At 43.1% G+C, this 24,601-nt stretch overlaps 1 protein-coding gene across 2 annotated transcripts in view; it reads right to left on the reverse strand.

The window, feature by feature from the left end:
* Window positions 1-24,601, reverse strand: part of LOC140202856 (protein kinase C beta type) — a 379,624-nt gene that overhangs the window by 213,035 nt on the left and 141,988 nt on the right. For both annotated transcript variants that reach the window (XM_072268323.1, XM_072268322.1), the window contains exon 3: window positions 23,058-23,140. In XM_072268323.1, the coding sequence (XP_072124424.1) occupies window positions 23,058-23,140 (83 nt within the window). The remainder of the gene's footprint in view (window positions 1-23,057; window positions 23,141-24,601) is intronic.

The raw sequence follows: 24,601 nt of genomic DNA on the forward strand, positions 1-24,601 counted from the left end.
TGAATATAACTCTATAACCATTTCGGACCATGCTCCACTTAAGCTTTCTATTAAAGTATTGGCCAATGCTCATAACAATAGACAATGGCGTTTTAATCCACTGTTGCTTCAGGACTTGGATTTTGTTAACTTTATGAATGAATAGTTTGATCTTTTTTTTTACAATTAACAGTACAGAGGATATATCCATGAACACCTTTTGGGAGACTTTTAAAGCTTATATTCGTGGCCAGATCATTTCATACTCTGCTGCTTTGAGGAAAAGGTTGAAGAAGGAAGAGCTTGCCCTTGTGGACAAGATTAAGGAAATAGATACGAAATATGCTACAGCTGCATCCAAGAAGCTGTATAAACAAAAAACTGAACTTCAAATAGAACACAGTTTATTACTTTTGTCCTCTATTACAAATCAATTAATGAGGACAAGAAGTGAATTTTATATACATAGTGACAAAATTGGTACTGTTGGCTAATCAGTTGAAGACTAACTCTATTAAATTTCAAATTAATCAGATTTATAATCAAAAAGATCAACTGACGTTTGATCAAGCTGAGATTAATCAATCAATTTATTCCTCTTTATATCAATCAGAATCTCCACGAGATTCTAAAAATATATGTGTGACTTTTTAGATAACCTAGACTTCCCTAAGATTTCACATGATATATGTTCTATGTTAGAAACTTCCTTCACTACTGATGAGATTAAGAATGCTATTTTTTCTATGAACTCGGGGAAAGCTCCTGGCCCTGATGGGTTTACCGTGGAATTTTTAAAACCTTTTGCATTCTCGTTAGTCCCCTGGTTATCCAGGGTTCTGGAGGTCTCAATAAAACTTGGTAAACTACCAGAATCCTTTTATAGAGCATCGATCTCTTTAATATTAAAGAAGGATAAAGACCCCGCTCAATGTGCATTGTATAGACCAATATCCTTGTTAAATGTTGACTCTTAAGATTTTTTCTAAATTATTAGTAAGTGGACTAAGAAAGCACTTCCTTATATTATTTTGGAAGACCAAACGGGTTTTATTAAGAATCGCTACTCTTTTTATAATATTCGTACACTTTTAAATATTGTCTATACCCCGTCACAAAACGATCCTGAATGCATCATTTCCCTAGACGCTGAAAAAGCCTTTGACAGGGTCAAATGGCCCTACTTATTTAAGGTGCCCGAAATGTTTAACTTCAGCCCGAAATTTGTATCCTGGATCAAATTGTTATACCATTCTCCTATGGCGTCAGTTCGTACTAACACACAAAACTCACCTTTTTTTCCCCCTCTTTTTCGAGGTACCAGACAAGGTTGTCCTCTTAGCCCTTTATTATTTGATATAGCATTAGAACCCCTTGCAATTGTTATTCGAGAATCTCCTAACATTATTTGAATAACTCATGGGTTAAAGTCTCATAAAGTATCACTTTATGCTGATGACGTACTCTTATATATTTCCAATCCTCAAAAATCTTTCCCAGCAGCTTTAGATCTATTAGCACAATTTAGTCTTTTTTCAGGATACAAATTAAATCTTAATAAGAGTGAGCTTTTCCCTATTAATAAGCAAGTTCCCTTATATCAGAACCTGCCGTTTAGATTGGTAATAATCATTTTTCATATCTTGGGATTAAAATTACCTGTAAACATAAGGAGTTATTTAAGACTAATTACTTACCCTTAATTGACCACATTACACAACTTTCCTTTAAATGGTCTCCACTTTATTTAACTTTGACTGGTCGTATTAATGCTGTTAAGATGTTTATTCCGCCAAAAATTTTATATATATTTCAGGCATTACCAATTTTTGTTCCAAAATCCTTTTTTGATAAAGTAGATTCTAAATTCTCTTCATTTATTTGGCAAAATAAAAACCCGAGATTGGGTAGAATACATCTACAGAAAGCTAAGAGAGATGGAGGCTTGGCACTACCTAACTTTAGATTTTATTATTGGGCAATTAACATTCGACACATGAAATTTTGGTTACTTGACCAAGATATACTATCCATTCCTAAACGGGTAGTATTGGAATTACAAGCAACACACATCAAAGTTGCTGGTGAACGCAGCAGGCCAGGCAGCATCTCTAGGAAGAGGTACAGTCGACGTTTCAGGCCGAGACCCTTCATCAGGACTAACTGAAGGAAGAGCTAGTAAGAGATTTGAAAAAAGGAATTACATTCTGTTCAAGGCTATGCACTTGGCTCCATATTAGGATCTTCTCTTCCTTCTGATTTGAAATGCTAAAAGCAGGTTTGCAACCCGATAGTTAAACATACCTTAAGTATCTGGTTTCAATTCTGAAAATTTTTTGATCTTAATCAATTTGTGCTAGCGATTCCTATTATTGGCAATATATTTTTTCTCCCCTCCTCTACGGATCGTGCCTTTCAAATTTGGAAGACTAATGGTACATCACAGTTTTTGGACTTATTTTCAGATGGCTCCCTTATGTCTTTTGAACAGTTATCTAACAAATACAATTTACCAAGAATACATTTCTTTAGATATTTGCAAGTTAGAAATTTCCTAAATACCATACTTTCTTCCTTTCTGACGTTACCCCCTACAAATATTTTAGACTCTATCATTAACCTTAACCCGTGTCAGAAAGGTGTAACAGCTACTATTTATAATACTATCATGAAACTTAGGAAAGCTCCATTCGATAAGATTAGGACTGACTGGGAAAAGGAATTGGGCCTTACTATCCCGGCAGATGACTGGGCTCATATTTTACAACTTGTTAATACCTCCTCTATCTGTGCCAAACACTCTTTAATTCAATTTAAAGTGGTCCATAGAGCACACATGTCTAAAGATAAATTAGCTCATTTTTACTCTCATATTAACCCTCTTTGTGATAGATGTCATTGGGAGATAGCTTCCTTGACCCACATGTTTTGGTCTTGTCCTACTCTGGAAACTTTTTGGAAAGACATTTTTAATATTATCTCAAAGGTTTTGAATAGTGATATTTCTCCCCATCCTATTACTGCTATCTTTGGATTACCTAAAACTTCTAGTAATTTACCCCCCTCAGCGCGTAGAATGATTGCATTTCTTACTTTAATGGCGAAAAGATGTATTCTACAACATGCCCCAACTACGTTTTTTTGGTTCTCTCAAACGATACTGTGTCTAAATTTGCAAAAAAATCAGAAGTAATCTTTATGATACTTCAGTTAAATTTGAACAGACCTGGAGATCTTTTATTCAACATTTTCATTTAATGTAACTACTTTTTTTTTTCTCTCTGATCATACATACACTCCCTTCGTGGATTTTATCTGTTATTAGCGGAGGTCGGGTTTGAGGACGCGATTGTTTAATTTGTTCAAGTCTACTATTTACCTAGTTAGCCCATTGCTTTGCTTTGTAGGTTAGTGGCATGGTAGTTTTTATTTAGGCTTTTTTTTGTATTAGTAATACTTCTATATTTATATCTTAATGTATTAGTTGTTACATGTTTTACCTTTTGTGTACTAATTCAATAAAATAAAGAAAGAGGATATAGATATTAAGAAAGAGGATGTGCTGGAGCTTTTGGAAAGCATCAAGTTGGATAAGTCACCGGGACTGGATGAGATATACCCCAGGCTACTGTGGGAAGCAAGGGAGGAGATTGCAGAGCCTCTGGCAATGATCTTTGCATCATCAATGGGGACGAGAGAGGCTCCTGAAGATTGGAGGGTTGCAGATGTTGTTCCATTATTTGAGAAAGGGAGTAAAGATAGCCCGGGAAATTATAGACCAGTGAGTCTTACTTCAGTGGTCGGTAAGTTGATGGAAAAGATCCAGAGAGGCAGGATTTATGAACATTTGGAGAGGCATAATATGATCAGGAATAGTCAACATGGCTTTGTCAAACACAGGTCATACCTTATGCGCCTGATTGATCTTTTTGAGGATGTGACTAAACATATTGATGAAGGTAGAGCAGTAGATGTAGTGTATATGGATTTCAGCAAGGCATTTGATAAGGTACCCTATGCAAGGATTATTGAGAAAGTAAGGAGGCGAGGTTCCGGTGATGTCATCATCCAGACTGGCAGCTTAAATCAACAGCTCCTCTGGAAAAACACATATTTTCCCCCGTTAATCCATCAAATATAAGATATTTCGAAAATATCTGAATTGATAAGGGGCGCAAGAATGGGGAAAAAGAATGGAGATAAAAAATTATCACTGCGGAGCCTATGGAAGAGAGAGGTGCAACACACGGCTATCCTACACATGCACGTGGTGGCAAAGCTGACATGGGGCCTCATTCAGGCAAAGCAAATATGATGAGGATTTTGGAAGAAAAAAGGGAAGTCCAAAATGATATAAAACAGCAACTCAATTATATCAAGTCAGAGCTCACCAACGTCAATCAGGAAATAGCGGTGGCAGAGACTCAAATTGAGAAGGTGGAAGATCGCATGCAAAACGTGGAACGAATACTAAGTAAGATGATAAAAATATTAAATCAACAGGAAATTAAATTGCTTGACAAGCAGGGAAGATCGAGATGGAAAAATATCGGGATTTATAATGTTCCCGAAGGAGCGGAGGGATTGTTTGTAGAAAAGTTGCTGCGGGAAGTGCTGGAGATTCCCCTGACTATGGAGATTGAAATTGGGAGGGTGCATCGTGTGCTCGTCCTGAGGATCTCCGGAGACAGAGAAAGTAAGCCGCGCTCAATAGTACTTTCCTTTGATTCAAGAGCAAGGCGAAGATTCTATGAAGGGCCTGGGGTAAGAAGAGGGTGTTTTGGAACGGGAAGTAATATACTTCGATCATGATTACCCCCCGGCAGTCCTACAGAAAAGGAAGGAATATTCCGAAGCAAAACCAGTATTAAAGCAAGAAAAGATTAAATTCCAAACCCCGTACCCTGCTAAACCGAAAGTATTTTACGAAGGAGAGATACAGCTATATCAGACGGTGGAAGAGGCAACTACAGACATGAATAACAGAGGGCTGCCCGTTAGCATGGTCAAACCAAGAGAAAGTCTGGCTGAGCAGTTATCCCGATCTGCTTGGGAAATAGTAAGAGAACCGAGAAAGCAGGTGATGGGAAGAGGACGAGAGAAGGATATTAGAAAGAGATTGTGCATTCTCCGAAGACAGCCCTCACCTCCTCCAGAAGATCCATAGGTTTGGCTAACTTTAAAAGTGCTGATAAACTAAACAGAAGCAAAAATAGACGGTGATATACCTATCTCAAGAAATACGTATTATAATGTAGATTTTGTGTTGGGCACGTGGCCAAGTGGTTAAGGTGTTCATCTAGTGATCTGGAAGTCACTAGTTTGAGCCTCAGCTGTGGCAGCATGTTTGTGTCATTGAGCAAGGCACTTAATCACACATTGCTCTAGTGTCTGTGGGAGGAGTGGTACTCCACACAAACTTCCAATCTGGGCCTTGAAAGGTATGAAAATGCTCGACGCAGGCCTCTCATGGTCTTAGTCGACGTTCCCTATATTACTCAATTTTTTTTATTCATTTATTCACTCCTTTTTCCCCACCTAAATGAGAATATATATATGGCAGGAATACACAGGGGAATCATTTCTGTGTAATGGACATAGATTTTTTTAACTTACTTTTATAGGTAATGCAGCGAGGACCCTCAAATCACAGGTAGGAGGGGCTAGGGTCACCTAGAGACCCCAGCTTTGGAATCACAACTTTGTTACCTTTTTTCTATTATTCGCGTTTCTTGGTTCTTATTTGTTCAGGGAGTAGATCGATTAAGTTATATTCTGCAAATTTCAATGATATACTAACAGATAAATACACATGGCTAAGGACAAAGTAAAATTCATTTCTTTTAATGTCAATGGGCTATTAAATCCAATCAAACGAAGTAAAATTTTATCAAAAATGAAAAAAGAACAAGCCCATGTAGTATATTTACAGGAAACTCACTTAAGTGATAATGAGCATGGAAAATTAAAGAGAATGGGCTTCACTAATTTGTTTTTCTCCTCGTATAAATCAGGACATAGAAGAGGAGTTGCTATTCTCATCTCAAGCAAGCTAAATTTTGAAAAAGTATTCAAAATGGGGGATAAGGAGGGCAGATACATTCTGGTAAGGGGGAATATAGACGGAAATCCAGTAACTTTATTGAATATATACGCACCCCCAGGAAGTGATATTAGTTTCTTCCAGAAAATTACTAATATTATGGAAACAGAAACAGAAGGTCTCTTGATATGTGGGGGAGACTTAAATTTACAATTACAACCAAAGTTAGACTCTTCCAATAGAAAAACTTATGAACAAAGTCATGAAACAAACACTCTTTTTGAGGATGTTGGTCTAATTGATATATGGAGGGATCTTTTCCCCGACAGAAGGAATTACACCATTCCGTATATACAAGAATAGACTATTTCATAACATTTGGAAAAGATAAAAACAAAATAAACACCTGTGGAATTGGGACAATAGATGTAAGTGACCATGCACCTATATATTTATCTGTTGATTTTGACCTACAATCAAAGAATACTATTTGGAAACTAAATTCAAGTCTACTCAATGATTCCTATTTTAAGGAACAAATTTAAAAAAGAAATTGGTCTTTACTTAGAATTAATGATAATGGAGAGTTTTCACTGCCCATTCTATGAGATACTATGAAGGCTGCCTTAAGAGGGAAAATTACAGCGCTACCTTTATATAAGAAAAAAATAAGGAATAAAACATTAACAACAGGAATTCTGCAGATGCTGGAAATTCAAGCAACACACATAAAAGTTGCTGGTGAACGCAGCAGGCCAGGCAGCATCTCTAGGAAGAGGTGCAGTCGACGTTTCAGGCCGAGACCCTTCGTCAGGACTAACTGAAGGAAGAGTGAGTAAGGGATTTGAAAGTTGGAAGGGGAGGGGGAGATCCAAAATGATAGGAGAAGACAGGAGGGGGAGGGATGGAGCCAAGAGCTGGACAGGTGATAGGCAAAAGGGATACGAGAGGATCATGGCACAGGAGGTCCGGGAAGAAAGACAAGGGACGGGGGGGGGGGGGGGGTACCCAGAGGATGGGCAAGGGGTATATTCAGAGGGACAGAGGGAGAAAAAAGAGAGTGAGAGAAAGAATGTGTGTATGAAAATAAGTAACAGATGGGGTACGAGGGGGAGGTGGGGCATTAGCAGAAGCCGATGTTCATGCCATCAGGTTGGAGGCTACCCAGACGGAATATAAGGTGTTGTTCCTCCAACCTGAGTGTGGCTTCATCTTTACAGTAGAGGAGGCCGTGGATAGACATGTCAGAATGGGAATGGGATGTGGAATTAAAATGTGTGGCCACTGGGAGATCCTGCTTTCTCTGGCAGACAGAGCGTAGGTGTTCAGCAAAGCGGTCTCCCAGTCTGCGTCGGGTCTCGCCAATATATGAAAGGCCACATCGGGAGCACCGGACGCAGTATATCACTCCAGCCGACTCACAGGTGAAGTGTTGCCTCACCTGGAAGGACTGTTTGGGGCCCTGAATGGTGGTAGGGGAGGAAGTGTAAGGGCATGTGTAGCACTTGTTCCGCTTACACAGATAAGTGCCAGGAGGGAGATCAGTGGGGAGGGATGGGGGGGACGAATGGACAAGGGAGTCGCGTAGGGAGCGATCCCTGCGGAATGCAGAGAGAGGGGGGGAGGGAAAGATGTGCTTAGTGGTGGGATCCCATTGGAGGTGGCGGAAGTTACGGAGAATATGTTGGACCCGGAGGCTGGTAGGGTGGTAGGTGAGGACCAGGGGAATCCTATTCCTAGTGGGGTGGCGGGAGGATGGAGTGAAAGCAGATGTACGTGAAATGGGGGAGATGCGTTTAAGAGCAGAGTTGATAGTGGAGGAAGGGAAGCCCCTTTCTTTAAAAAAGGAAGACATCACCCTCGTCCTAGAATGAAAAGCCTCATCCTGAGAGCAGATGTGGCGGAGACGGAGGAATTGCGAGAAGGGGATGGCGTTTTTGCAAGAGACAGGGTGAGAAGAGGAATAGTCCAGATAGCTGTGAGAGTCAGTAGGCTTATAGTAGACATCAGTGGATAAGCTGTCTCCAGAGACAGAGACAGAAAGATCTAGAAAGGGGAGGGAGGTGTCGGAAATGGACCAGGTAAACTTGAGGGCAGGGTGAAAGTTGGAGGCAAAGATAATAAAGTCAACGAGCTCTACATGCATGCAGGAAGCAGCGCCAATGCAGTCGTCGATGTAGCGAAGGAAAAGTGGGGGACAGATTCCAGAATAGGCATGGAACATAGATTGTTCCACAAACCCAACAAAAAGGCAGGCATAGCTAGGACCCATACGGGTGCCCATAGCTACACCTTTAGTTTGCAGGAAGTGGGAGGAGCCAAAGGAGAAATTATTAAGAGTAAGGACTAATTCCGCTAGACGGAGCAGAGTGGTGGTAGAGGGGAACTGATTAAGTCTGGAATCCAAAAAGAAGCGTAGCGCTTTGAGGCCTTCCTGATGGGGGATGGAAGTATATAGGGACTGGACATCCATGGTGAAAATAAAGCGGTGGGGGCCAGGGAACTTAAAAATCATCGAAAGTTTAAGAGCGTGAGAAGGGTCACGAACATAGGTAGGGAGGGATTGAACAAGGGGGGATAAAACCGTGTCGAGGTATGCAGAAACGAGTTCGGTGGGGCAGGAGCAAGCTGAGACAATAGGTCGGCCAGGACAGGCAGGTTTGTGGATCTTGGGTAGGAGGTAGAAACAGGAAGTGTGAGGTGTGGGAACTATAAGGTTGGTAGCAGTGGATGGGAGATCCCCTGAGCGGATAAAGTCTGTGATGGTGTGGGAGACAATGGCCTGCTGCTCCTTAGTGGGGTCACGATCGAGGGGTAAGTAAGAGGAGGTATCCACGAGTTGTCACTGTGCCTCGGCAAGGTAGAGGTCAGTATGCCAGACTACAACAGCACCCCCCTTATCGGCGGGTTTAATAATAAGATTAGGATTAGTGCGGAGGGAGTGGAGAGCAGAGCGTTCCGAAGGAGTGAGGTTGGAATGGGGACAAGGTGCGGTGAAGTCGAGACGGTTGATGCCCCGTCAGCAGTTAGTGATAAAGAGATCCAGAGCAGGCAGAAGACCAAAGCAGGAATGATATGATAAATACACAGCCTATATAAAGTAGAAGTACTTTTCTACAATCATTGCCATACTGTTCTCCATAACGAAAATCTCACGCAAGCGCTCTTGGCAGAACCACTCTCTCCAGTAACCTTTAAGCTATGAAGCTCCCAAATCATACCAAATAATACATAAAAATACACAGCCTATATGAAGTAGAAATAATGTATGTACACTGTAGTATCACTTACCAGAATCGGGAAGACAGCGCCGAGCACACTGATGATGGTGTGTTAGGCTGAGTCGTCTGAGGCTGGGGTGGTGCAGTGGACCCTAACCTCCAGGCCACCAACCGATACTGATCCGCGGAGAATGCAGCGGTAGCCGGGACACACCCAGCACATCTTTAAGAAAAAAGCCAAAATAAACAAGCTAATTAATTGGGTGCCGCCTGGCACATAAATGTCGGCTCAGATCAGAGGCGACGCAATTGGCAATCGCCTCTGATCTGGCCAACACGTACGTGCCGGGTGGCACCTAATTAATTAGCTTGTTTATTTCAGCTTTTTTCTTAAAGATGTGTTGGGTGCGCCCTGGCTACCACTGCGTTCTCTGCAGCAATGTATCGGTCCGCGGCCTGGGGGTTGGGGTGGTGGGACACTGGGTCGTCTGTTCCCATCAGGGCAGGCAGGTCATCTTCTTCTATGTCTGCCTGCCTCAATGTCGAAGGTCAAGGTTCGTCATCTGCTGTGGCTGATGTGGAAGACTTAAAAAACCTTGACTGCTTGACTGCTTAGCCTCGCGCATTTTTCTATCATACAGTTCTTTATAAGCACTCAAACCATCCTGCAAATATGCCCTAAGCCTACGTACCCTTTCAAAATTGAAGTCGTACTTTTCTGCAATCATTCCAGCGAAAATCTCATGCAGTTGCTTCACGTTCAGTTCCTGGACGAGTTCACTTTCGGTCCGTTCGCTACTACATTTGGTTTCGATTGTTATCCTTTCCTCTTCCAATTGCATCAGCTCTTCATCTATTAGTTCTTGGTCATGGGATGCCAAAACCTCTTCAACATCAGCTGTGTCAGCTTCCACAAGCCAAACTCACTTCTCCTTACTTCATTCACCATGATCGAAACGCTTAATTATGTCTAGTTTTATGCTAAGTGTAACACCCTTATGAATTCTTTTAGGCGTTTCCGATACCTTAGAACTCACCTTGCTAACAGCTGCTCACAGGCACGTGTTTAAGCAATGCCGGCTGGGATGCAGTTCCGGGGGAGGAGCTTGGCTGCTCGGGGCGCACGCTGCCTTTTTCGCATGCTGCTTTTTTTTGTTACAGCGAAAACACTTTCTGTTAGCAAAAACAGGTAACTAATGTAGGTCTTTCGTAACAGCGAGGTTTCGTAAAGCGAATGTTCGAAAAGTGGGGTACACCTGCACTTCGTATGACAAGTCATTCAACACAGGAATCATTTTTGTGAACCTCCTGTGAACCCTCTCCAGTCTTAGCACATCCTTTCTAAGATAAGGGGCCCAAAACTGCTCAGAATACCCTAGTATTGCCTCACCAGTGCTTTATAAAGTCTCGACATTACATCCTTCCTTTTATGTTCTAGTCCTCTTGAAATGGATGCTAATATTCATTTGCCTTCCACACAATCGACTCAACCTGCAAATTAACCTTTAGGAATAATATTCGACAAGTTTCAATAAAATACCTCCTCTTTTTTCAAGTACAGCCTCAGAGACATCAAACTCTCCTCATATGTTAACCCCTTCAATTTCAGAATTATTCTTCTGAAATTCCTCTAGACCATCACTAACGCCAGCACATCTTTTAAGATCAGAAGACATAGGAGCAGAATTAGGCCATTTGGCCCATCTAATCTGCCCCTCCAATCATGGCTGATCCTTTTTTCCCCTCCTCAGCCCCTCTCCCTAACCTCCTCCCCCTAACCTTTGGTTCTGTGTCCAATCAAGAACCTATGAAGCTCTGCCTTAAATACACCCAATGACCTGGCTCCACAGGTACTTGTGGTAATAAATTACACAAATTCACCGGCCTCTGTCTAAAGAAATTTCTCCGCATCTCTGTTCTGAAAGGGCGCCCCTCTATCCTGAGGCTGTGTCCTCTCCCACCATGGGAAACATCCTTTCCACATCTACTCTGTCTAAGCCTTCTAACATTCAAAAGTTTTCAATGAGATCCCCCCTCATTCCTCTAAATTTCAGCGAGTACAGACACAGAGCTATCAAACATTCCTCGTATGATAGCCCATTTTTTCCTGGAATCATTCCTGTGAACCTCCTCTGACCCCTCTCCAATGCCAGCACATCTTTTCTCAGATGAGGAGCCCAAAACTGTTCACAATACTCAAGGTGAGGCCTCACCAGTGCCTTATAAAGCCTCAGCATCACATCCCTGCTCTTGTATTCTTGGACTCTTGAAATGAATGCTAACATTGCATTTGGCTTCCTTGCCACCGACTCTACCTGCAGGTTAATCTTCAGGGTGTTTTACACAACCACTCCCAAGTCTCTTAGTATCCTAAGTTTTTCGATTTTCTCCCCGTTTTGAAAATAATCTGCACATTTAATTCTATTACCAAAGTGCATTGTATTTCCAACATTGTATTTCAATTGCCATTTTCTTGACCTAATCTGTCTAAGTCCTTCTGCAACCTACCTGTCTCCTCAATACTACCTGCTGCTCCACCAATCTTTGTATCAACTGCAAACTTGGCAACAAAGCCATCTATTCCATCATCTAAATCATTGATATACAGCATAAAAAGCAATCCCAACACCAACCCCTGCGGAACACCACGAGTCACTAGCTGCCAACCAGAAAAGGATTCTTTTATTCCCACTCACTGCCTCCTACCAATCAGCCAATTCTCAAACCATACCAGTAACTTTCCTGTAATATCATGGGCTCTTAAATTTGGTAAGCAGCTTCATGCGTGGCACCTTGTCAAAGACCTTCTGAAAGTCCAAATATACAACATCCACTTCATCCCCTTTATCTATCCTACTTGTAATCTCCTCAAAGAATTCCAACAGGTTTGTCAGGTAGGATTTTCCCTGAAGGAAACCATGCTGACTTTGTCCTATCTTGTCCTGTGTCACCAAGTACTCCATCACCTCAACCTTAACACTTGACTCTAACATGTTCCCAACCATTACCTTCAGGCTAACTGGTCTATAATTTCCTTTCTGTTGCCTTCCTCCTTTCTTAAAAGTGGAGTGACATTTGCAATTTTCCAGTCCTCTGGCACCACCCCGTGTCCAATGATTTTTGCAAGATCATTACTAATGCCTCTACAATCTCTACCACTACCTCTTTCAGAACCCTAGGGTGCAGTTCATCTGGCCCAGGTGATTTATGCACCCTTGGGTCTTTCAGCTTTTTCAGCTCGTCCTCCCTTGTAATAGTAACCGCACTCAATTCTCTTTCCTCACATCCTTCAACATCTTGCACACTGCAGGTGTCTTCCACAGAGAAGACTGATGCAAAATTCTCATTTACTTCATCTGCTATCTCCTTATTCCCTGTTATTATTTTTCCGGCTGCATTTTCTAGAGGTCCTGTACCCACTCTCATCTCCATTTTATTTTTTACTTAACTGAAAAAGCTTTTACTATCCACATTGATATTGTTTGCCAGCTTGCTTTCATATTTCCCCTTTTCCCTTCTAATGATTTGTTTAGTTGCTTTCAGTAGGTTTTTAAAAGCTTCCCAGTCCTCTATCTTCCTGCTAATTTTTGCTTTGTTGTATGCCCTCTCTTTTGCTTTGACTTCCCTCATTAGCCACAGTTGTACTATTTTGTCATTTGTGTATTTCTTTGTTTTTAGAACACATCTGTCCTGCACCTTCCTCACTTTTCCCAGAAGCTCACATCATTGCTGCTCTGATGTCATCCCTGCCAGCAGCTACTTCCAATTTACTTTGGCCAACTCCTCTCTCATACCACTGTAATTTCCTTTACTCCACTGAAATATTGCTATGTCATACTTTCCTTTCTCCCTGTCAAATTTCAAGTTGAACTCAATTATATTGTGATCACTGACCCCTAAGGGTTCTTCTACCTTAAGTTCCCTAGTCACCTCTGGTTCATCACACAACACCCAATCCAGTAAAGCTGATCTCCTAGTAGGCTCAATGATAAACTGCTTGAAAAGGCAACTCACAGACATTCAACAAACTCACTCTCTTGAGATCCATTACCAACCTGATTTTCCCAATCAACCTGCATGTTAAAATCTCCCACGACTATCATAACATTGTCCTTTTGACTCACCTTTTCTAATTCTCATTGTAATCTATGGTCCACATTCCAGCTATTGTTGGGAGTCCTGTATATAACTGCCATCAGGGTCCTTTTACCCTTACAGTTTCTCAACTCAACCTACAAGGATTCAACATCTTCTGATCATATAGTCATAGTCATACTTTATTGATCCCAGGGAAAATTGGTTTTCGTTACAGTTGCACCATAAGTAATAAATAGTAATAGAAATAGTAATAGTAATACTACTATTAGTAAATAGTAAATAGTAATAGTCATGGAAATAATAAATAGTAATAGAAAAATAGTAATAAACAGTTAAATAATAATATGTAAATTATGTCAGTAAATCATGAAGTAAGTCCAGGACCAGCCTATCGGCTCAGGGTGTCTGACCCTCCAAGGGAGGAGTTGTAAAGTTTGATAGCCACAGGCAGGAATGACTTCCTATGACGCTCTGTGTTGCATTTCGGAGGAATGAGTCTCTGGCTGAATGTACTCCTGTGCCCAACCAGTACATTATGTAGTGGATGGGAGACATTGACCAAGATGGCATGCAACTTAGGCAGCATCCTCTTTTCAGACACCACTGTGAGAGAGTCCAGTTCCATCCCCACAACATCACTGGCCTTACGAATGAGTTTGTTGATTTTGTTGGTGTCTGCTACCCTCAGCCTGCTACCCCAGCACACAACAGCAAACATGATAGCACTGGCCACCACAGACTCGTAGAACATCCTCAGCATCGTCCGGCAGATGTTAAAGGACCTCAGTCTCCTCAGGAAATAGAGACGGCTCTGACCTTTCTTGTAGACAGCCTCAGTGTTCTTAGACCAGTCCAGTTTATTGTCAATTCGTATCCCCAGGTATTTGTAATCCTCCACCATGTCCACACTGACCCCCCTGGATGGAAACAGGGGTTACCGTTACCTTAGCTCTTCTCAGGTCTACCACCAGCTCCTTAGTCTTTTTCACATTAAACTGCAGATAATTCTGTTCACACCATGTGACAAAGTTTCCTACCATAGCCCTGTACTCAATCTCATCTCCCTTGCTGATGCATCCAACTATGGCAGAGTCATCAGAAAACTTCTGAAGATGACGAGACTCTGTGCAGTAGTTGAACTCCGAGGTGTAAATGGTGAAGAGAAAGGGAGACAAGACAGTCCCCTGTGGAGCCCCAGTGCTGCTGATCACTCTGTCGGACACACAGTGTTGCAGGCACACGTACTGTGGTCTGCCAGTCAGGTAATCAAGAATCCATGATACCAGGGAAGCATCCACCTGCATCGCAGTCAGCTTCTCCCCCAGCAGAACAGGGCGGATGGTGTTGAACGCACTGGAGAAGTCAAAAAACATGACCCTCACAGTGCTCGCTGGCTTGTCCAGGTGGGTGTAGACCCGGTTCAGCAGGTAGACGATGGCATCCTCAACTCCTAGTCGGGGCTGGTAGGCGAACTGGAGGGGATCTAAGTGTGGCCTGACCATAGGCCGGAGCAGCTCCAGAACAAGTCTCTCCAGGGTCTTCATGATGTGGGAGGTCAATGCCACTGGTCTGTAGTCATTGAGGCCGCTGGGGCGCAGCACCTTCGGCACAGGGACAAGGCAGGACGTCTTCCACAGTACAGGAACCCTCCGGAGCCTCAGGCTCAGGTTGAATACATGGCGAAGTACTCCACATAGCTGAGGGGCACAGGCTTTGAGCACCGTGGTACTGACACCATCCAGTCCTGCAGCCTTGCTTGGGTTGAGACGTCTCAGCTGTCTTCTCACCTGTTCAGCTGTGAAGCCCACCGTGGTGGTTTCGTGTGGGGGAGGGGTATAGTCATGAGAGTAGGGTGGGGGACTGTGAGGAGGGGTAGGAAGGGAGAGTGGAATGTGTGTTGGTTGGGGGCCGACAACAGATGGCTCATGTGGGGGATGGGCAGGGGTCACAATGTCAAATCTGTTAAAGAACAGGTTAAGTTCGTTGGCCCTGCCCACACTGCCTTCAGCTCCTCTGTTGTTAGTTTGCCAAAACCCAGTGATGGTCCTGATCCCCCTCCAGACCTCTCGCATGTTGTTCTGCTGGAGTTTCCACTCAAGCTTCCTCCTGTACCTGTCTTTAGCCTCCCTGATCCTGGCTTTCAGGTCCCTCTGTATCCTCCCTACTTCCATCTCTAAACACCCTCTTTTTAGCGTTCAGGATGTCCTTAATGTCCTTTGTCACCCATGGCTATATCACATCTTTCTACTGATTTGATGCAATTATTTACCAGGACAGCCACGCCACCTCCTCTGCCTACCTTCCTATCCCTCTGATACAACTTATCTTTTCTTAGATAAATGGCCCATATCTGTTCACAAACTCCAAGTGTGGTCTGACCAGTGCCTTATAGAGCATTACATTTACTACATTATTGTTTTTATATTCTGGTCCTCTCGAAATTAATGCTAACATTGCATTTGCCTTCCTTATTACTGATTCAACCTGGAAGTTAACTTTTAGGGAATCCTGCACCTCAGATTTCTGAATTTACTCCCTATTTAGAGAATAGACTATGCCTTTCTTCTTTCTATCTAGATGCATGACCATATTCTTCCCTACACTGTACTCCCTGTAAGACACAATCCCCTGGGGGTGATGGTGTACTCCCCCTATAACACACAGTCCCCTGGGGCTGATGGTGTACTGACCTGTAACACACAGGGATCCAATGATCTAATCTTCACCACCCTCTTGGGAAACAATTCCAGAGGTTCACCACTGTCTGAGAGAAGACAGCTTTAGACACACCAATTTTAAATGATCAGTCCATTATTTTGGAATTACCTCTCCTTGTTTGGGACTCTCCCTCTAGTGTAAATATCCCAGCACTGTGATCCCCTATGTGTTTAACAAGGTCACCTCTCACTCCCTTAAACTCCAAGGAATACAAACTCAAAATGCCTAACCTCTCTCGATAGGACACCGAGTGATCAATTTTATCCCCCATTTGTGAAAATGTTAATCACAAAAGCCCCCACTCCATGTGCAGTGGGGCCAGAAAAGGCAACACAATTAATGAAAAGTGAAAAAAACACATAACACCCAAATAAAACAATATTTGAGTGTTACTTGGCCAGTATCAATTATCCAATTATTTCTTTTAAATTAGCTCCCACAGGATAAAAATAAAATCTGAAACTATAGGCATTATCTGTGGGAGAGGAATTGTGCTTTATTCAGATACAGGCAGGAAACAGTGCACAACTGTTATTCCGTGTGTGGTTGAGGACTTTGATAGGGAAAATATCCAAGATGAAGTAAATGTAGAAGAGTTAGGAGCGATGAGGCCTCTCTACTTCCCCAAAGCTACCTACCCCTCCAGCAATCTTCATATCATCCGTAAATTTGCCCACAAAGCCATCAATTACATTATCCCAATCACTGATATACAACAGACAAAGAAGTGGTCCCAACGCAGACCCCTATGGAACATCAGTAGTCACTGGCAACCAACCAGAAAAGACTCCCTTTATTCACACTCTTAGTCTCCTGCCAATCAGCCACTGCTTTATCCATGCTAGAATCTTTCCTGTAATACAATGGGCTCATAGCTTGTTAAACAGCCTCATGTGCGGCACCTTGTCAAAGGTCTTCTGAAAATCCAAGTACACAACATCCACTGATTCTTCTTTGTCTATCCTGCTTGTTATTTCTTTAAATAATTCCAACAGATTTATCAGGCAAGATTTTCCCTTAAGAGAACCATGCTGACTACAGCCTACTTTATCATGTACCTCCAAGTAACCCAAAGCCACATGACTCTAACTTTTCCCAACCACTGAGGTCAGACTAAATGGTCTATAATTTCCTTTCTTCTGCCTCTCTCCCTTCTTGAAGAATGGAGTGACACTTGCAGTTTTCCAGTCCTCCAGAACCAATCCAGAATCAACTGATGATTAATGATCATTATTAATGCCTGCACAATCTCTTCAACCACCTCTTTCAGTACCATGAGGTATATACCACTGCCCCACCGGCAGTGCCTTCCACAGTGAAGACTGATGCAAATTACTAATTCAGTTGTCGGCCATTTCCTTGACCCTCATTACTACCTCATTACAAGGTTTCCAGCAGTCTGATATCTACTCTCACCTCTCTTTACAATTTACATATGTGAAGCCGCCTTAGGTATCCACTTTAATATCACTGGCTAGTTTACCTTCCTATTCTATCTTTTCCTTGTTGATGACTTTTTCAGTTGGCTTCTGTTGGTTTTTAAAAGCTTCCAAAACCCTAATTTCCCACTAATTTTTGCTCTATTATATGCCTTCTATTTCTTTGGCCTTTATGTTTGCTTTAACTCCTCTTGTCAGCTGCAGTTACATCATCCTGCCTTTAGAATACTTCTTTCTATATGGGATTAATATATCCTGCACCATCTGAATTGCTCCCAGAAATTCCGGCCAACATCCCTGCCAGTGTTCCATTCCAATCAATGTTGACCAGCTCATGCCTCTGTAATTCGCTTTATCCCACTGTAATACTGATACATCTGACTTCTTAAATTGCAGGATGAATTCTATCGTATTATGATCTCTGTCTCCCCTAAGGGTTCCTTTACCTTAAATTCTTTAATCAATTCCAGTTCATTGCACAACACCCAATCGAGATAGTCCTGGTGGTCTCAACCACGAGCTGCTCTAAAAAGCCATCTCAATAGACACTCTAGAAGCTCCCCCTCTGGGATCCAGCACCAACCTGATTTTCTCAACCTACCTGCATATTGAAATCCCCCATGACTATTGCAACATTTCCCCTGTGATGTATATTTTCTATCTCACATTGTAATTTGTAGCCCACATCTTTATATAACGATGTATCTAACTCCCATCACAGTCATTTTACCTTTGTAGTTATTTAGTTCTACGCACAATTCACCACCTTCTGATCCTGTGTCACCTCTTTCTAATGATTTGATTTTATTTTTCACCAAGACAGCCACACCACCCCCCTCTGCCTACCTGCCTGTCCTTTCAATACAATGTGTATTCTTGGATGTTGAACTCCCAGGTAAAATCTTCCTTCAGCCACAATTCAGTGATGCCCAAAACATCAACATGCCAATCTGTAACTGTGCTGCAAGTTCATCTATCTTATTCCATATACTGCACACATTGAAAGATAACACCTTCAGTCCTGTATTCACCCTTTTCGATTTTGTCCACTTTTTACATTGCAACTCATCCTGCTGACTGTAATTTTGCCCCATCATCAGCCCCTCCTTGCTCACTGTCTCACTACACATTGCCTCAACTACCTCATCTTCTGCATTATAATTCCAGTTCCCATCCCCCTGTCAAATTAGTTTTTACCCATCCAAACATTCTAGCAAACTGCCTGTAAGGGTATTGGTTCCTCTGACATTCAGGTGTAACCCGTCCCTTTTTTACAGGTTGTACAGGACATCCCAGAAGAGATGTCAATGATCCAGAAATCTGAACACCTGCCCTCTTCACCAGTTCCTCAGTCATGCATTTATATGCCAAATCATCCTATTCCTATCTTCAACCCAGACATTACTACCCTAGAGTGGGCATCAAAAGCATAACCACAACAGGGTCAGTACATCGTCACCCCCAGGGGACTGTGTGTTACAGGGTTGGTACACAGTCACCCCCAGGGGACTGTGTGTTACAGGTCAGTACAAAGTCACCCCCAGGGGACCATGTGTTACAGGGAGCACACCATCATGCCCAGGGGACTGTATGTTACAGGTCAGTACACCGTCACCCCCAGCGGACTGTGTGTTTCAGGGGGAGTACACCATCACACCAAGGGACTGTGTGTTAGAGGGTCAGTACACCGTCACCCCCAGGGGTTGTGTGTTCCACGGTCAGTACACCATCACCCCCAGACACTGTGTGTTATAGGGTCAGTACACCATAACCCCCAGGGGATTGTGTGTTACAGGGAGTACAACATCATCCTCAGGGGACTGTATATTACAGGGTCAGTACACCGTCACCCCCAGGGGACCGTGTTTTACAGGGAGAGTACACTATCACCCCCAGGGGACTGTATGTTACAGGGTCTGTACATCACTCCCAGGGGACCGTGTTACAGGGTCAGTACACCATCACCCCCAGGGGATTGTGTGATACAGGGTCAGTACACCGTCACCCCCAGGGGACTGTGTCTTACAGGGAAAGTACACCGTCACCCCCAGGGTACTGTGTGTTCCACGGTCAGCACACCATAACCCCCCAGGGGACTGTGTGATACACGGTCAGTACACCATCACCCCCGGGCACTGTGTGTTACAGGGGGAGTACACCATTATCCCCAGGGAACTGTGTTACAGGGAGTACAACATCACCCCCAGGGGACTGTATGTTACAGGGTCAGTACAACGTCACCCCCAGGGGACCGTGTGTTCCAGGGAGAGTGCACCGTCACCCCCAGGGGTCTGTGTGTTACAGCATCAGTACACGTTCACCCCCGGGGGCTATATGTTACATTGGGAGTACAGCACCACCCCCAGGAGACTGTGCGTTACACTGTCACCCCCAGGAGCTGTGTGTTACAGGGTCGGTACAACGTCACCCCCAGGGGGCTGTGTGTTACAAGAGGGAGTACACCATTACCTCCAGGGGACTTTGTGTCACAGGTCGGTTCACCGTCACCCCCAGGGGACTGTGTGTTACAACGGGGAGTATAACACACTTCCCCGCACCACCCCCCCCCCCACACACCCCCGCCCTCGGCCTGGAAACCTGCTTAAGATCAATTTTCAGTGGGTGCTCTTTGCACATCATGCATTTTCCCAGGGATGTTCAGGGCAAACTTCATCATCATTTGTGTTGAGCCAGGCCACTCAGCCCTTTGAGTTTACTCAACCATTTCATCATGGCTAATATCTGCAAGCAATAAACAACCCACCCTGAAGCATTTCAAATTATAGACAGTGACTTTAACCAGGCCTACTTGAAGAAAATCCTGCCCAATTATCACCAGCATATAACCTGTCCCAACACACTAGACCACTGCTACATTACGATAAGGAATGCCTATCGTTTCTTCCCGAGACCGCATTTTGTCAAGTCGGGTCATCTGGCTGTAGTCCTACTACCTGCATACAGATAGAGCCTAAAAAGTAAGGCTCCAGAGATCAAGACAACTTAGAGGTAGCCATAGGAGGCAGAGGAATGGTTACAGGATTGCCTTGAGTCAGTGGACAGACTGTGTTCAAGAACACATCTGAGGACCTGAATGATTACTTCAGGGTCATTACAGACTTTATTAAAACAGATGTGGATGAGTGTGTCCCCACGAAAGCATTCAGGGTTTTCCCCAAAAGCCGTGGATGAAAAATGAAATCCGGAATCTGCTGAGAGCCAGATCAGAGGCATTCAAGTCTGTAGATCAAGAATGCTACAAGAAATATGATCTCTGGAAAGCCATCTCACGGGCAAAGTGGAGATTCTGGACTAGACTGGAATCAATAAGGGATGTCAACAGCTGTGGCAGGGTTGCCATAACCTCCTACAAAGTGAGTTCTTGCGACATAGGGTACAGCAAAGCCTAACTTCCAGATGAGCTCAATGCCTTCTATGCTTGCTTGATCACCAGATTAGGGAGGAACCGTGTCTCCTGATAATCCTTTGGTATCAGTATCTGATTATGATGTGTCCGGACAGAGTACCTGGCCGAGTACTGAAGATTTGTGCTGATCAACTAGCTGGTGTGTTCATGGATATTTTCAACCTCTCATTTTGGCAGTGTGTGGTACCCACCTACTTCAAGCAGGCCTCAATCATATCAGTGCCCAAGAAGAGCACAGTAACCTACCTAAATGACTACTGCCCAGTGGCGCTTACATCCACAGTGACGAAGTGCTTTAAGAGATTGGTGTAGAAGTATATTAGCTCCTGTCTGAGTGGCGACATGGATTCACTCCAATTCGCGTACCGAAGCAACAGGTCTACAGCAGATGCTATCTCATTGGCTCATCACACAATCCTGGAACATCTGAACAGCAAAGCTGCATACATCAAGATGTTCTTTATCGATTACAGCTCAGCATTTAACACCATCATCCCCTCAAAACTAATTGGTAAACTCCAAGACCTGGGCCTCAATACCCTCGTGTCATTGGATCTTGGAATTCCTCAGTTGTACACACCAATCAGTCGACATTGGTAAAAACATCTCCACAATCTCCATCAGCACAGGAGCACTACAAGGATGTGTACTTCGCCCCCTGCTCTACTCGCTTTACACCCATGACTGTGGTTAAGTACAGCTCCAATACCATATACAAGTTTGTTGATGGCACCACCTTATGGGTTGTATCAAAGGTGGTGATGAATCAGCATACAGGAGGGAGATTGAAAACTTGGCTGTGTGCTGTAACAATAACAACCTGTTATTCAATGTCAGTACGACAAAGGAACTGATTATAGACTTCAGGAGAAGGAAGCCAGAGGTCCATGATCGGAGGATCAGACGTAGAGAGGGTTAGTAATTTTAAATTTCTGGGAGTCACCATCTCAGAGGATCTGTCCTGGACACATCATATAAATGTAATTGTGAAGAAAGCACGACAGCACTCTGCTTCTTCAGGAGTCTGCGAAGATTCGGTATGACATCAAAGATCTTGGCAAACTTCTATAGATGTGTGGTGGAAGGTGTGTTGACTGGCTGCATTACAGCTGGTATGGGAAACACCAATGCCTTTGAGTGGAATATCCTACAAAAGGAAGTGGAATTGGTCCAGTACATCACGGATAAAACCCTCCCAACCATTGAGTATATCTACATGAAATGTTGCTGTAGAAAAGCAGCATCCATCAAAGATCCTCACCACCCAGGCCAAGCTCCTCTTTTGCTGTTGCCATCAGGTAGAAGGTACAAGTGCCTCAGGACTCACACCACCAGGTTCAAGAACAGTTACTACTCCTCAATCATCAACAGTTACTACCCCTCAATCATCAATAGTTACTACTCCTCTTGAACAAAAGAGGATAACTACACTCATTTTAGTTCTGTTGGTCTCACTGTAAGGATTCTTTCGCTTGTTATTTCATGCTCTCATTATTTATTGCCATGTACAGTATTTCTCTCTGTATTTGCACAGTGTTGTCCTTTGATCCTGTTTAAAGTTACTGTTCTATAGATTTGCTAAATATGCACAGGAAAATAATCTCAGGGTTGTATGTATGTACTGTGGTGACATGTATGTACCCTGATAAATTTTACTTTGCACTTTTGAATTTTGAACTTTGAACTATTATTCCTCTCAACCTCTTCTCCTGCCTTCTCCCATTGCCTTTGATGCCTCAATTAACCAAGAACCTATCAAACACTGCTTTAAATATATTCAAAGAATGGCCCTCCCAGCTGTCCATGGCAATGAATTCAACAGATTAACCTCCCTCTGGCTAATAAATTCCTTCTCATCTCTATTTTGAGACTGTGCCCTCAAGTCTTAGACTCGCCCACAACACGAAACATTCTCTCCACATCCACTCTGTCTAGGTCTTACAATATTCAATAGGTTTCAAAGAGGTTCCCCCCCCCCCACTCACCAATTCTTCTAAACTCCAGTGAGTACAGGCTCACAGCCATCAAAGATTCCTCATATGTTAACCCTTTCATTCCCAGAATCATTCTGGTAAACCCCCTCTTGACCCTCTCCAGTCATTGATATACTCACAAATACAATGAAAGCTTACCTCAGAGGCAGGTCCTGTATCTGCACCTGGGCAGGAGAAGGTGACAAACTCATGGCACCGCTTGTGGACTACGAAGGAGCAAACTGTAAACAAGAATATGGATGGCGAGATGTCAAATTAAATGCCAATCAGAATGTATAAACTAACTGATAAGCATCAAAATATCAGAAAACAGTAAGCTTATGCAATGTACAAGAGAACGCACACTGACCAACTGAGACTAGTCTACTGTCACGTTGACAGCAGACTGTGGCAGCTGAGACTTGCGACAGTCTGAAAGTACCATAATCTAAATTAGAATTGATCTACATCTAAAGGAAGTTGTTCACCCAAAAACATGGAAGTGTGAGGGTGGAAAAACAAGTGTGGAGAAATGCAACACAACTCAAAACTATTATAAACCAATTTCACCTCAGTACAGATTTGCCATCCTTGTTGGGACTTGGGAAGACTCGGCTAAGGCTGCAGTGAATTCATTGGTCAGGTTCAAATGATGACTGTACCTGACATCCTGTACAGTGTGTCCATCGACTAAAGCCAGCACCCAGCTCCGTCTCCAGTGAATTGACGGGGTTTGGTTGTTCCTGCAGGGGCAGCATTCACTGCCTGTGTCCCTTCAGCAAATGGTTAACACAACTGACTCAGATTCATTCAAAAGGCTCCCCGTTGGCAGGGATAGGATGGAGAGGAGCAAAAGGGATGGTTTGATTGGGCTTACCAACAATCTGACACTCCTGGCATGACCTACAGTACAGTGCTACATCAGGCCAGAAGAAATGCCGAATCTCACGGCCAAGAGTTTTCCTCGTGCCTAAATGACCAACCAGGCAATGATCAGGAGTCAAATGCAATTTGTCAGGCTGGTAAACATCAGGAACAACAATTTGATAAACAATACTCCAATCATCCTGAAAGTAATTTTTTTTGGAGGAGTCCACTTTCTCACTAACACTCCATTGTTAATAAAATAACCACAGGAGGCTTCTACAATTTCTTCCTCTGAGACGACCACTTCAGAGGATTTCCTGAAGTGAAATTCTGTCCACCACTGACATAAGACTGGCTGGTCTACAATCCCAGGATTATTATTACCTTTCTGAAAAAAAGGAATAATATTTGCCACCATCCAAGCTTCTGGTACTACCCTTTTGGCCAATGAGGATACAAAGACCATCTACAAAGACAGAGCAATCTCGTTCCTCACTTCCTATTGGAACCTAGGGTATATCCAATCTGGCCTTGGGGACTTATCTATCCTGTTTTTTTCAAAACTTGCAACATATCCTCTTTCTTAAGCACAACTTGATCAATCCTACCCTCAACTCTAGTCATCCTCATGTTCTTCATGTATATTTAAAATACCTTGGACTTGGACTATTCCTTAATCACCAAGACTTTCTCATATCCCCTATAATTCTCCTAAGTCCCTTATTTACGTCTTTCCTGACTGACTTATAGCTCTCAAGAACCCTGTCTAATACTTGCTTCCTAGACCTTAAGAATGCTTCCTTCTTTCTCTTGACTAGCTGTTCCACTTCTCTTGT

This window comes from Mobula birostris, chromosome 9 (assembly GCF_030028105.1).
Source record: "Mobula birostris isolate sMobBir1 chromosome 9, sMobBir1.hap1, whole genome shotgun sequence".
NCBI lineage: Eukaryota > Metazoa > Chordata > Chondrichthyes > Myliobatiformes > Myliobatidae > Mobula > Mobula birostris.